Source organism: Mobula hypostoma, chromosome 3, assembly GCF_963921235.1.
Source record: "Mobula hypostoma chromosome 3, sMobHyp1.1, whole genome shotgun sequence".
Taxonomy (NCBI): domain Eukaryota; kingdom Metazoa; phylum Chordata; class Chondrichthyes; order Myliobatiformes; family Myliobatidae; genus Mobula; species Mobula hypostoma.
In genome coordinates this window covers 19,757,059-19,771,046 of record NC_086099.1, presented here as the reverse complement: position 1 = coordinate 19,771,046, position 13,988 = coordinate 19,757,059, and the positions used below count along the sequence as shown (strand labels likewise).

Here is a 13,988-nt window from a genome sequence, read left to right as displayed (position 1 = left end):
GCTATGCCCCAACCTCTTTTGCCTCCCTCCCTGTCCTTTCTGAAACATCTAAAGCCTGGCACTTGAAGTAACCAATCCTGCCCCTGAGCCATGGAAGTCTCTGTAACGACCTCAACATCATAGCTTCAAGTACTGATCCACGCTGTAAGCGCATCCGCTTTGTTCATGATACTCCTTGCATTAAAATAGACACATCTCAAACCATCAGTATGAGCGCATCCCTTTTCTATCATCTGCCTTTCCTCCCTCTCACACTGTCTACAAGCTTACTCAATTTGAGAGCCAACTGCCCCTTCCCCAGTCTCTTCAGTTCAGTTCCAACCCCCCAGAAATTCTAGTTTAAACTCTCCCCAATAGCCTTAGCAAACCTTCCTGCCAGGATATTGGCTCCCCCTCAGATTCAAGTGCAACCCATCCTTTTTGTACAAGTCACACCTGCCCCAAAAGAGGTCCCAACGATCCAGAAATCTGAATCCCTGCCCCTGCTCCGATCCCTCAGCAACGCATTTATCCTCCACCTCACTCTATTCCTATACTCACTGTCGCACGGCACAGGCAGTAATCCTGAGATTACTACCTTTGAGGTCCTGCTTTTCAACTTCCTTCCTGACTCACCGTAGTCTGTTTTCAGGACCTCTTCCCTTTTCCTACCTATGTCGTTGGTACCACGACCTCTGGCTGTTCACCTCCCCACTTCAGGATATCGTGGACACAATCAGAAACATCCTAGACCCTGGCACCTGGGAGGCAAACTACCATCATGTTTCTTTCCTGCGTCCATAGAATTGCCTGTCTGACCCCCTAACTATGGAGTCCCTTATCACTGCAGCCATCCTCTTCCATTCCCTACCCTCTGAGCCACAGGACCAGACCCTGCGCCAGAAGCACAGCCACTGTTGCTTCCCCCAGGTAGGTCATCTCCCCCAACAGTACTCAAACAGGAGTATTTATTGTTAAGGGGCACAGCCACAGGGGTACTCTCTAGTATCTGACTCTTGCCCTTCCATCCTCTGACTATTACCCATTTATCTATCTCCCAAGGCCCAGGTGTGACTACCTGCCTATAGCTCCTCTCTATCACCTCCTGACCAAACGAAGGTCATCGAGCTGCAGCTCCAGTTCCCTAACCTGGTCCCTAAGGAGCTGCAGCTCGACACACCTGGCGCAGATGTGGTCGTCCAGGAGGCTGGGGGTCTCCTGAACATCCCACATCCGACATTCAGTACAGAACAACAGCCTCGCAGATATACTTTCTATTTCTATTCTTCACAAGTAACTTACGTCGCCTCAACCCATTATCATCGAAGCCTCGTTGAGCCAAAGCCCTCCTACTCTGACTCCCTCTACTCTGTTACCCGCTCTATAAAGCTGACTTCTTTTTAGACTTTTCCCGCTGGTCTAACTTACTGACATTCATGCATCTGCGCAGTCATGCCTCGATCAAACTGTTGAAGAGAAAATGCACTCCTTTTAAATTCTTCCCACCGGTCTAACTCACTGACATCTACACGCCTGCGCAGTCATGCCTCGAATATCATAATATTCTAGCTTAACAATTTTTGTCATCCAGAACGAAAGTAATGTCAGCAGGGTGCCTTGGTACATAATAGCCTTGACTTTGAGGCTGGTGGATAAACTGTCCTCACTGGGAATTAACACTCCTCTCTGTAACTTCTTAACAGGAAGACCCTAGTCAGTCTGAGTTGGCAGCAACATCTCAAGCTCCATCATGCTGAGCACTAGTGCCCCCCAGAGCTGAGTGCAATCTGCTGCTCACTCATAAGTACACTACCAGATTCAGCTCAGACCACATCAAGTTCACTGATCAGTCAGTATACAGAGAGAAGGTTGAGAAGTTTGTCAAATGGTGCAAGAACAACAACCCAAGTCTCAATGTGGACAAGACAAAAGAGATGATTGCAGACTTCAGGAAAGCACAGGTTGACTAGTCTCCATTACACATCAATGGTCCTAATGTAGAGAGTGAAGAGCACTAAGTTCCTTGGTGAGCATTACTTCCTCACTAGTCAAGAAGGCACAGCAGCCTCCACACTCTCAGGAGAAGACGCCACCCTCATTCTCACAACTTTCTACAGGAGCACTGGTGGGAGTGTCCCGTCTTGTTGCATCATTTTGCGGTACGGAGGATACAAGGCATCAAACCACAATACCCAATAGAGGATAGTTAAAACTGCTGAGAGGATCACCTGTGTCTCACTTCGCCCTATTTGTGACATTTACCAGGAACCTAGTAGACAAAGGGCCTAAAACATTGTTGAGGATTCCCATCACCATCCCACAATCTTTTTGACCCACTACCATGAGGGAGGAGGTACAGGAGCATCAGGACTAGGACTGCCAGACTGGGTAACTACTTTTTCCCCCTCAGGCTGTGAGACTAATTAATACCCTGCTACCACCGAGATCTCACTGTATACTGTACTGTTCACTGTATACTGTACTGTTTACCTGTGCTGCATGCATTTTGAATATTTTATTAATTTATTTAGGGTAATGCTTTGGCTTACATGTTGTGTGGGTTATATGCTTTCTGGGTGCACCATACTCCACAGGAACGTTGTTTCACTGGATTGCATATGTACAGTCAGATGACAATAAACTTGATTTTATTTCAATTGTGAGAAAATAATCAGCTGCACATGCTGAGATTTCTAATTGGCTGCAGCACAAAGCAAAATTCAGATAATTACCCTGGAACACAATTAACATTTACAGCTACTGGTCAAAATCTGACCAAAACTACATCCCTTCTCTATGACTTTTAATAAACACCACAAAATAATACTGAGTGATTATTTTACGAGAGAACTCCAACCAAAAACTTCAAATAATTCTAAATTCTGGGCACAAAATTACTTTAATATTATACTTTAATTCCAAATTGTTTACATAAATGTGAATAAGGATCAGTGGTGAGACCAATTTGAGTAATTCCTTATTTTCTGTCGTGTTACTAACTATCCAATCAGCTCCCTGTCCCTAACTTCACATGTTCTGACTTTACTCAAGTTTGCTATCCTTACTTATCAAGGCACTGGTGTAGAAGCATCAAATCCATTGGGAAGACCAGCTAACCAATATTTATGTACCCTTTCCCAGGCCAGTATCTTTAACATTGAAGGACAAATTAGATTCAGCTCTGGATAGGCCACTTCATCAGTAAACCTCGCACCAACCTCCCAAGACAAGTCCTCTATTCAAAACTTCGCCAAAGCAAATAACCTTTAAACGGGCAAAGAAAATACCCTAAGAATGCTCTCAAAAAATTTAACTTTGTCCAAAATTTGTCCTAACTCATGGAAGTCTGTGACCAAAGTCTAGTCAAACTGGAGTGGTAGAAGTTGGGAAAATGAGCATTTCAAGATATTCTGACAATAGTAAGACAAAACCAAGCAAAAACAATGAAGCAATGAAATGGGATTTACGTAAAGTTATTTGAAAATTTACATATATTATGCCCACTGAATTAAAATTGATTACTCACAAAATTGATTAATTTTTGCATCAGTTGAATTTTCAGTTTGAAGTTAACAAATAGGCCTCTACTGTACGTTAGTTTATTAGGGATTTGCCTCTCAGGAAAAGATAGTTTTTTTTAAAAAATATCTTTAAATTTCTTTATTATTCATACCATTAAGAAATATAATCTTCAGCAACTTTTATTTTAGAAGGTTGCACTCTATAATAAACTTTCATCACTATGGTTTTCTTTGTTCTTAGACCTTTCAAATCAGTCTCTTTATGCCATAAGGGCATTATAAATCAGTCATGAACAGGCCAAAAGCATATTGGTGCATTGATTTCCCTCCTTGAAGGCTATCACCAAACATTTTGGGCTTGTAAAGGCATGCATGCAACCTTTTCCTCTGGGATCAACAAAAGAAGAAAAAAATCCTATCCAAATGAATTTCCATACCATAGTAGAATTTAAATAAACCCACTTAGTTGCTCAAACACAAAAATCTCTAAGTTTATGCTTTAACAAAAACACAACAGAAAACATTAACAGTGGCAGATGCAAAGCAGAAATTTAAAAATAGAACTATTCCAAAGGTAGAAAAATAGAAAACCTACAGCACAATACAGGCCCTTCAGCCTGCAAAGCTGTGCCGAACATGTCATTACCTTAGAGCTACCTAGGCTTACCAATAGCCCTCTATTTTTCTAAGCTCCATGTACCTATCCAGGAGTCTCTTAAAAGACCCTATCTTTTCCACCTCCACTGGCAGCCCATTCCACGCATTTACCACTCTTTGTGTAAAAAACTTACACCTGACATCTGTACCCTCTCGTACTAGCCATTTCAGCCCTGGGAAAAAGCCTCTGACTATCCACACGATCAATGCCTCTCATTATCTTGTACATCTCTATCAGGTCACCTCTCATCCTCCGTCGCTCCAAGGAGAAAAGGCAGAGTTCACTCAACCTATTCTCATAAGGCATGCTCCCCAATCCAGGCAACATCCTTGTAAATCTCCTCTGCATTCTTTCTATGGTTTCCACATCCCTCCTGTAGTGAGGCGACCAGAACTGAGCACAGTACTCCAAGTGGGGTCTGACCAGGGTCCTATATAGCTGCAACGTTACCTCTCGGCTTTTCAACTCAATCCCACAATTGATGAAGGCCAATGCACCATATGCCTTCTTAACCACACAGTCAACCTGCGGTTAAGGCGGCATACAGTGCATGGGGCTTCATCAACCTTCATCAAGTATAGCTACAACAGAAGGTAATAGAAGATATAAGTATATTTAAAAAGCATTTGTACAGGTACTTGAATAAAAAAAAAGCTTAGAGGGATGGGAGCATAATGTGGGCAATTGAGATTAGTAAGGACAGACACCGCAGTCCACATGGACAATATGGGCTGACGGGACCCGTTCCTGTGCCGTCCATTTCCAGGATTCTGTAATACCCTACCTCAGTGATTCAGGCCAAATGGGTGATGTTGCCACGTTGACTGGCTGGTATTTTTTAACAACTGGCACAGGAGAAGTTGCCGCATCTTTTTTAGGAAGCAAAGTAGCCCCTAGACAAAAAGTCATGAATTTAATTGAATGAAACAGATATTAAATTTAATTGATCAATGTCTTTCAGTTTGATCTTTACAATGCCATGAAAAGGTATTCAGCCCCCACCCATTGCTCACATAAATGAATATTACAACCAGAGATCCTGATCACTTTAACTGAGATTTTTTTTATTTGTGAATCATCTGTAACTCTTTTTTTCAAAAAAAGAGCCTAGAGTCCAAAACAAAAATCAGAGAAAATTGTAAAGCATGAAAATCTAAAAATTCAAAAACCAAAATGTCAGCAGTTCAAAAGTATTCATCTCTCTTTGCTCAGTACTTAATTGAACCACCTCTTGCAGCAATTCCAGCCGGGAGTCTTTTTGGATAAGTCTCTTTTAGCTTTGCATAACATGGAGCAAGATTTACCCATCCCTCCTTTCAAAATTGCTCAAGCTGTGCCAAGTTAGCTGGGGAGCAGCGGTGGACAAAAACTGAGGTCTTGCCAGAGATGTTTGATCAAGTCAAGGTCAGGATTCTGACTGGGCTACTCAAGGACATCAACAGTCCTCTTTTGATGCCACTCCATGGTTGCTCTAGCAGTGTGCTTTGGGTTGTTGTCCTGCTAAAAGACAAACTTCCTCCCCAGTTTAAGCTTTCTAGCAGAGGTTAGCAGTTTATTTTAATCCAGGATCTCCATTTAACAGCATTCATCTTCACATCATGAAGATGTTTTTAAAAGGAATAGGATGGGAGGTGGGGGGGGGGGAGCATTACTGGTCAGGGATAGTATCACAGCTATAGAAAGTGAGGACGCTGCAGAGGGAGTGTCCAGTGAGTCAGTGTGGGTGGAAGTCAGAAATAGGAAGGGATCACTCACTGTGCTGGGAGTAGTCTATAGGCCCCCAAATAGCCCTCAGGATACTGAGGAGCAGATAAGCAGGCAGATCTTAGAATGGTGCAGGAAATACAGGGTTGTAGTTATGGGTGATTTCAACTTCCCTCATATTGACTGGCACCTCCTGACTGCAAGGGGGATAGATGGGGCTGAATTTGTCAGGTGTGTTCAAGAAGGATGCCTGACACAGTATGTGGACTGGCCGACGAGAGGAGAGGCCGTACTGGATCTAGCTCTGGGTAAATGAACCTGGTCAGGTGGCAGACCTCTTGGTCGGGGAGCATTTTGGTGAGAGTGACCACAACTCCCTTAGCTTCAGCATAGCTATGGAAAAGGGTAAAAACAGACAAAATGGGAAAGTGCTTAACTGGGGAAGGGCCAACTATGAAGGGATGAGGCAGGAACTAGCGAGAGTAAATTGGAAACAGATGTTCAAGGGTGAAAGCACAGAAGTAATGTGGAGGAAGTTTAGGGACCACTTGTGCTGGGTTCAGGATAGGTTTGTCCCACTGAGACAAGGAAAAAGTGGTAGGAAAAGGGAACCGTGGCTGATGAAACACGTGAGGCAACTTGTCAAGAGGAAGGAGGAAGCATATGTTCGATATAAGAAGCAGGAGAAATATAGGGTAGCCAGGAAGGAGCTTAAGGACTTAGGAGAGCTTGTAGGGCGCATGAGAAGGCCTTGGCATGAAGGATTAAGGGGAACCCCAAGGCGTTCTATGCGTATGTGAAGAACAGAAGGATGACAAGAATGAAGGTGGGGCCACTAAAGGATAAAGAAGGCAGCATGTGCCTGGAGGCGGAGGAGGTTGGGGAGGTCCTAAATGAATACTTCGCTTCAGTATTCATAAGTAAAAAGGACCTTGATCAGGGTGAGGTCGAAATCGAACAGGCCTGTGTGCTGGACAATGTGGAGATTAAGGAAGAAGTAGTGTTGGATCTTCTTAAAAACATCAAGATTGATAAGTCCCCAGGGCCAGACGTGATATACCCCAGGTTGCTGTGGGAAGTGAGAGAAGAGATTGCTGGAGCAGTAGCTATGATCTTTGAATCCTCTTTGGCTGCGGGGGAGGTGCCGGAGGATTGGAGAATGGCAAATGTAGTTCCCATGTTTAAAAAAGGTAACAGGGAGAATCCTGGGAACTAAAGACCAGTGAGTCTTACGTCAGTGGTCTGCAAACTATTGGAAAGGATTCTTTCTTTCTTTCTTTTTAAATCTTTTTATTGAGTAAGTATACAAAAAAGGTAAGCCATATAAACATTAATACAATGTTAAAGTATAATAAAATTCCAAAAGGTAACAATACCAAAAAGAAAATACTACAAACAACGTAATTTAAGCATAAGAAACCAAGATAACATAATAGTATACTAGATTTTATATATATCAATGGAAAAAAAGAAAAAAAAAAAAACCCCCCAAAAAAAACCCACCGTGCAACTAACTAAAAGCAAAGCAAAGCAATGGGCTAACTTGAAACCAAACAGAGTTAAACTTAAAATCACGTCCTCAATCCCGACCTCCATTAAAACAGTGAAAAAAAACAAGAAGGGTAAATATTACATTAAATGAAAATATCGAATAAAAGGTCCCCAAATCTGTTCAAATTTAAATGAAGAATCATAAAGGTTACTTCTAATTTTCTCCAGATTCAAACATAAAATCGTCTGAGAAAACCAAAAAAAGGTAGTTGGAGCATTAAGCTCTTTCCAATGTTGTAAAATACATCTTTTCGCCATTAAAGTAAGAAATGCAATCATTCTACGGGCTGAAGGGGAAAGATTACTAGAAATTTTAGGTAGTCCAAAGATAGCAGTAATAGGGTGAGGAGAGATATCTGGAAAGGATTCTTAAGGATAGGATCTACGAGCATTTGGAGAAATACAGTCTACTCAAGGATAGTCAACATTGCTTTGTGAAGGGAAGCACATGCCTCACGAGCCTAATTGAGTTTTTTGAAGAGGTAACAAAAGAAATTGATGAGGATAGGGTGGTAGATGTGGTTTACATGGATTTTAGCAAGGCATATGACAAGGTCCCCCACGAGAGACTCATCCAGAAAGTCATGAGGCATGGGATCAGTGGAACCTTGGCTGTTTGGATAAAAAATTGGCTTACAGGAAGAAAGCAGAGGGTAGTAGTGGAAGGAAAGTATTCTGACTGGAGGTCGGTGACTAGTGGAGTGCTGCAAGGATCTGTTCTGGGACCCCTGCCCTTTAAGATTTTTATAAATGATCTGGATGAAGAAGCGGAAGGATGGGTGAGTAAGTTTGTGGATGACACGAAGATTGGAAGAGTCGTGGATGGAGCTGTAGGTTGTCGAAGGTTACAAGAGGATATAGACAGGATGTGGAGTTGGGCAGAAAAGTAGCAGATGGAGTTCAATCCGGATAAGTGTGAGCTGATGCATTTTGGAAGGACAAACCAGAAGACTGAGTACAGGGTTAATGGTCGGTTACTTAAGAGTGTGGTTGAACAGAGGGACCTTGGGGTTCAAATCCATACATCCCTCGAGGTCGCTGCACAGGCTGAAAGGATAGTTAAGAAGGCCTATGGGATGCTAGGCTTCATTACATAGGGGAATTGAGTTCAAGAGTCGAGAGGTCATGTTGCAACTCTACAAATCTCTGGTGAGACCACACTTAGAGTATTGTGTTCAGTTTTGGTCACCTCATTATAGGACGGACATGGAAGCTATGGAGAGGGTGCAGAGGAGATTTACCAGGATGTTGCCTGGATTGGAAAACAAGTCTTATGAGGCAAGGTTAGCAGAGCTGGGACTTTTCTCTTTAGAGCATAGAAGGATGAGAGGGGACTTGATAGAGGTCTACAAGATTTCGAGAGGCATAAATAGGGTGGATAGCCAGTATCTGTTTCCCAGGGCATGAATAGCAAACACCAGAGGGCATATGTACAAAGTTAAAGGAAGGAAGTTTAGGGGAGACATCAGAAGTTTTTTTGTTTGTTGTTGTGTGTGTGTGTTTTTTTTTTAAAAACACAGAGGGCTGTGGGTGCCTGGAATGACTTGCCAGGGATGGTGGTGCAACTAAAACATTAGGGGTACTTAACAGCCTCTTCGACAGGCACATGGATGCAAGAAAAATAGAGGGTTAGGGGGTAGTGTGGGTTTAATACTTTTTTTTAAGGAATATATAGATCGGCACAACATCGAGGGCCAAAGGGCCTGCACTGTGCTGTAGTTTCTTTTTTTAAGGTGTCTAATGTCTTCTAGTATCAATCTTAATCAGACTTCCAGTCCCTGCTGCCGAAAAGTATCCCCACTGCATGATGCTACCTCCACCATACTTTACAGTAGGGGTTATGTTACCTGACTGATGCGCAGTATTCAGATCAAGTTTAATCATTCAAACCATACATAGATACAGCTGAACGAGAGCGCATTTCCAAGGCCAAGGTGCAAAACATTCAAAATAGTGAGTAGCATTCAAAATGCTAAATATCATTATCCCTTATATTTCATTCTCCCCCAAAATATTGATTAAAAAACCTAACCGATTTATGGATTCCATCTAACTCATTGTGCATGACTGAATTGTATAGAAACATACAAAATTTTGAAAGGGATAGAAAAGATAGAAGTAGAAAAGTTGTTTCCATTGGTGGGTGAGACTAGAACTAGGGGACATTGCCTCAAGTTTCAGGGGAGAAGATTTAGGATGGAGATGAGGAGAAACTGTTTTTTCCCCAGAGAGTGGTGAATCTGTGGAATTCTCTGCCCAGGGAAGCAGTTGAGGCTTCTTCACTAAATATATTTAAGATACAGTTAGATAGGTTTTTACATAGCAGGGGAATTAAGGGTTATGGGGGAAAGGCAGGTAGAGGGAGCTGATTTTACAGACAGATCAACCATGATATTATTGAATGGCGGGGCAGGCTCGATGGGCCGGATGGCCTACTCCTGCTCCTATTTCTTATGTTCTTATGTTCTTATGACTGAGTTACAGTCAAAGCTTCAGTACAGATCACATTGATCTGGGACTAACTTGGGTTAAATCGAAGGGTATTAAGTGAAACTGCTGCTAAGTAGAATACCAACAGTATAGGAAGGCAGCTAAAGGCACAGTAGCAGAAGTACCAAGCTGGGTGAAGGAGGAGACAATTAAGATTAAGGTTGTTTGCACATAAAGTGTCATGGTAGCGTATCAATTATCGTGATGCTACTGCAGCTCCGGATGCTCCACAGTAAGGAGTTCAATTCTGGCACTGTTCTTTAAGGAGTCTTTGTATTTCATCCCCATGGAATACATTTGTTTTCTCTGGGTGTTCTGGTTTCCTCCCACAGTCCAAAGACATACTGGGTAGGTTAATTTGTCATTGTAAATGGTCCTGTGATTAGATTAGAGTTGCTCGGGCAGCATGGTTCAGAGGACCAGAAAGGCCTACTCTGCACTGTATCACTAAATAAAATAAATCCTATTTTTGCCACCACGGTAGCATAGTGATTAGCACAACACCATTACAGCTTGGGGCCTTCCCGAGTTCCATTCTGTAAGGAGTACATCCTCCCCACGGAATGTGTGGTTTTCCCCCAGGTGCTCAGGTTACCTCCCACAGTCCAAAAACGTACCAGGTAAGTTAGCTGGTCATTGTAAATTGTGCCATCATGAGGATAGGGTTAATCAGGGTGGTGGGGCGGCATGGTCCAAAAGGCCAGAAGGGTTTACTCTGTATTGTACTGCTAAATTAAAAAAAAACAGTAAAGATGCCAAAATCTGAACTTGGGGATAACGTTCCTCAAGTGTATTTGGTTAGAATCCACTGTATGCTTAGGACGCAGGAAAACCCAAGCGGAAAGATTGTAGCAGGAAATTTTGCACAGACTTTTGTTGGTGTTTTTGCTTGCATGTGCCAGGGATAAGGACACCTCTACGCAGCTGAAGAAAATTCTCAAGCAGTAGGACAAACAGCCAGAGGTTGCTGTACTGTACCTATTGTTACAAATGACATAAGCAGAACAAAGGATAAAGTTCTGCAGAATGAGTATAGAGAGTTGGGCAAGAAGTTAAGAAGCAGGGTCGAGGGTAATGATCTCGGAATTACTCCCAATGCTAAATACTAGCAAGATCAGAAACAGAAAGACAGGCCAGAAGAATTCATGACTCAGAAGCAGGTACAGGAAGCAAGGATGCTGGTTCTTAGACCATTGGGATCTCTTCTGGGGTAGGAGCAACCTGTACAAGGGACAGGTTAACTTGAACCAGAGAGGGACCAATATCCCGAGAGAAATTTGCTAATGCTACCCTGGAGGTCTTAAAACAATATTAGCAGGGGGATAGTATTTTGAGTAGAAGCAAGTCATGGGATAAAGGAGTATCTAACCAAAGTAAGTTTGGTATTCAGGATAGCCAGAACATTGTAAAGGCAGGGAAAGAAATACATAACTCAAACTGCATTTTTTTTCATTGCAATGTGGTTCAACAATTAAGGCAGAGGAACAAAGAGCATGGAATGACTCTGAGTGGGATGTTATAGCCACAACAGAAAAATGGCTGAGAGAAGGGCAGGACTGGCAGCTCAATATCCAGGATTCAGATGCTACAGGCATGACAGAAGTACAGGTAAGTGGGGAAGGACTGTAGCCTTTTTGATAAGGAAAGACCTACTAACAATACTTAGCAAGGACATTCTTGGAGGTCTTATGGGTAGAAAGGCTGGAAGTGAGAACTTGAGCGGGTGTTGTAAGAAAACAGTATTGTATTAGTGGGAGATCTTAATTTCCCTGTTATTGATTGGACTACCCAAAGTGCCAAGGGCATGGATGGAGTGAAATGAGTCCAAGAAATCTACCTGAATGAATATATAAAGTGCCCTACCTGGCATTCTCTTAGGGAATGAGGCAGGGCAGGAGACTTAGGAAGCAGTCATGAAGAACTTTGGCTCTGATTACCATAATTCCAAGAGTGGCAAAATCAAATCAACTAGCTTTCATATGGAAATTATGTGGGGACTTCAGCGAAGATGATTTCCAGGACAAGTGAGAAAGAGCTCTGCAGCATGCAATTACTAACCTCACAGATGACCTCCTTCGAAAATATAATAAATCTACAATCACTGATAAATATTATAAAGTACACAAAATGTCGAATGTGTGGAAAAGGATTAAAATTAATTACCTGTTTGCTGTCGATTCACATCTCCAGCAGGACTAAAAGCTGTACCTCTAAAGATGTTCAATTCTGGATCAGAAGATTCTACTTTGTTTCCATTTAATCTTTCCCGAGGTGCTGCAGTAGATGCCTTAATGTTTCCTTCCAGTTTTTGCAGACTGGCATTGTACAGATGATCTCCTGATTTTAAATACCTACAGAAAGAGTAATTAAATCTTAAATTCACATTTCCAAATACAAGATCATAAAACCGAAGACATAGGAGCCGAATTAGGCCATTCAGCCCATTCAGTCTTCGCCAACATTTGATCACAGTTGATTTATTTTCCGTCTCAATCCTATTCCCCTGCCTTCTCCCCATAACTTTTGACAACCTTATCAAAAACTTATCAATCTCCACTTTAAATACAGTATTCCCTATGACTTGGCCTCTACAGTTTTCGTAGTAATGAATTCCACAGATTCACTATTATCTGACTACAAAGATTCATCCTCATTTCATAGAACTATAAAAATATACAGCACATCACAGGCCCTTTAGCCCACAGCATTTTGCCAGCCATGCATTATAACCTACCCTAGAAACTGTCTAGAATTACGCTACTGCACAGCCCTCCTTTTTCTAAGCTCCTTGTATCTACCCAAGAGTCTCTTATAAGACCCTATTGTATCCACCTCTGCTACTGTTGCTGGCAGTGCATTCTGCACACCTATTACTCTCTGTGTAAAAAAAACTTGACATCCCCCTTGTATCTACTTCCAAGCACTTTAAAACTATGCCTCCTCACATTAGCCATTTCAGCCCTAGAAAAAGCCTCTGGCTATCCCCACGATCAATGCCTCTCATCATATTATACACCTCTATCAGCTCACCTCCCATACTCCATCGCTCCAAGGAAAAAAGGCCAAGTTCACTCAACCTATTCACATAAGGCATGCTCTCCAATCCAGGCAACATCCTTGTAAATCTCCTCTGTACTCTCTCTATAATATCCACAAATTTATGTTCTAAAGAGATGCCCTTCTATTCTGAGGCTGTGCACTCTGGTCCTAGACATATCTGAAACATACAATTCGAAAAACAGCAGACCCTAAACTTAGCACTGTGTAACACCACTAGGCATTGACAGCCAACCAGAAATGTTCCCCTTATCAGAATCAGGTATATTATCACCAGCATGTGATGTGAAATTTGTTAACTTTGCAGCAGTAGTTCAATGCAATACATAATCTAGCAGAAAGTAAATCAATTACAGTATATGTATATCAAATAGATTAAAAATTATACAAAAAACAAAAATAGTATATATTAAAAAAGTGAGGTAGTGGCCATTTAGGAATCAGATGGCAGAGGGGAAGGAACTGTTTTGGAATCACTGAATGTGTGCCTTCAGGCTTCTGTACCTCCTACCTGATGGTAACAGTGAGAAAAGGGCATGCCCTGGGTGCTGGAGGTCCTTAATAATGGATGCTGCCTTTTTGAGACACCGCTCCTTGAAGATGTCCTGGGTACTTTGTAGGCTAATACCCAAGATGGAGCCAACTAAATTTACAACCCTCTGCAGCTTCTTTCAGTCCTGTACAGTAGTTTTCCCACATACCAGACAGTGATGCAACCTGTCAAAATGCTCTCCACGGTATATCTATAGAAGTTTTTGAGTGTAAACCAAATCTCTTCAAACTCCTATTGAGGAATAGCTGCTGTCTTGCCTTCTTTATAACTGCATCGATATGTTGGGACCAGGTTAGATCCTCAGAGATCTTGACACCCAAGAACTTGAAACTGTTCACTCTCTCCACTTCTGATCCCTCTATGAGGATTGGTATGTGTTCCTTCATCTTACCTTTCTGGAAATTCACAATTAGCTCTTTCGTCTTACTGACATTGAGTGCCAGTTTGTTGCTGCGACACTATTCCACTAGTTGGC

The 13,988-nt window shown here is 42.2% G+C and overlaps 1 protein-coding gene across 4 annotated transcripts in view; it reads right to left on the bottom strand.

The window, feature by feature from the left end:
* kiaa1328 (KIAA1328 ortholog) overlaps positions 1–13,988 on the bottom strand; it is a 150,149-nt gene that overhangs the window by 47,305 nt on the left and 88,856 nt on the right. For all 4 annotated transcript variants that reach the window (XM_063042769.1, XM_063042770.1, XM_063042767.1 and 1 more), the window contains 2 exons: positions 12,067–12,254; positions 4,943–5,051 (listed from right to left, as the gene is read on the bottom strand). In XM_063042769.1, the coding sequence (XP_062898839.1) occupies positions 4,943–5,051; positions 12,067–12,254 (297 nt within the window). The remainder of the gene's footprint in view (positions 1–4,942; positions 5,052–12,066; positions 12,255–13,988) is intronic.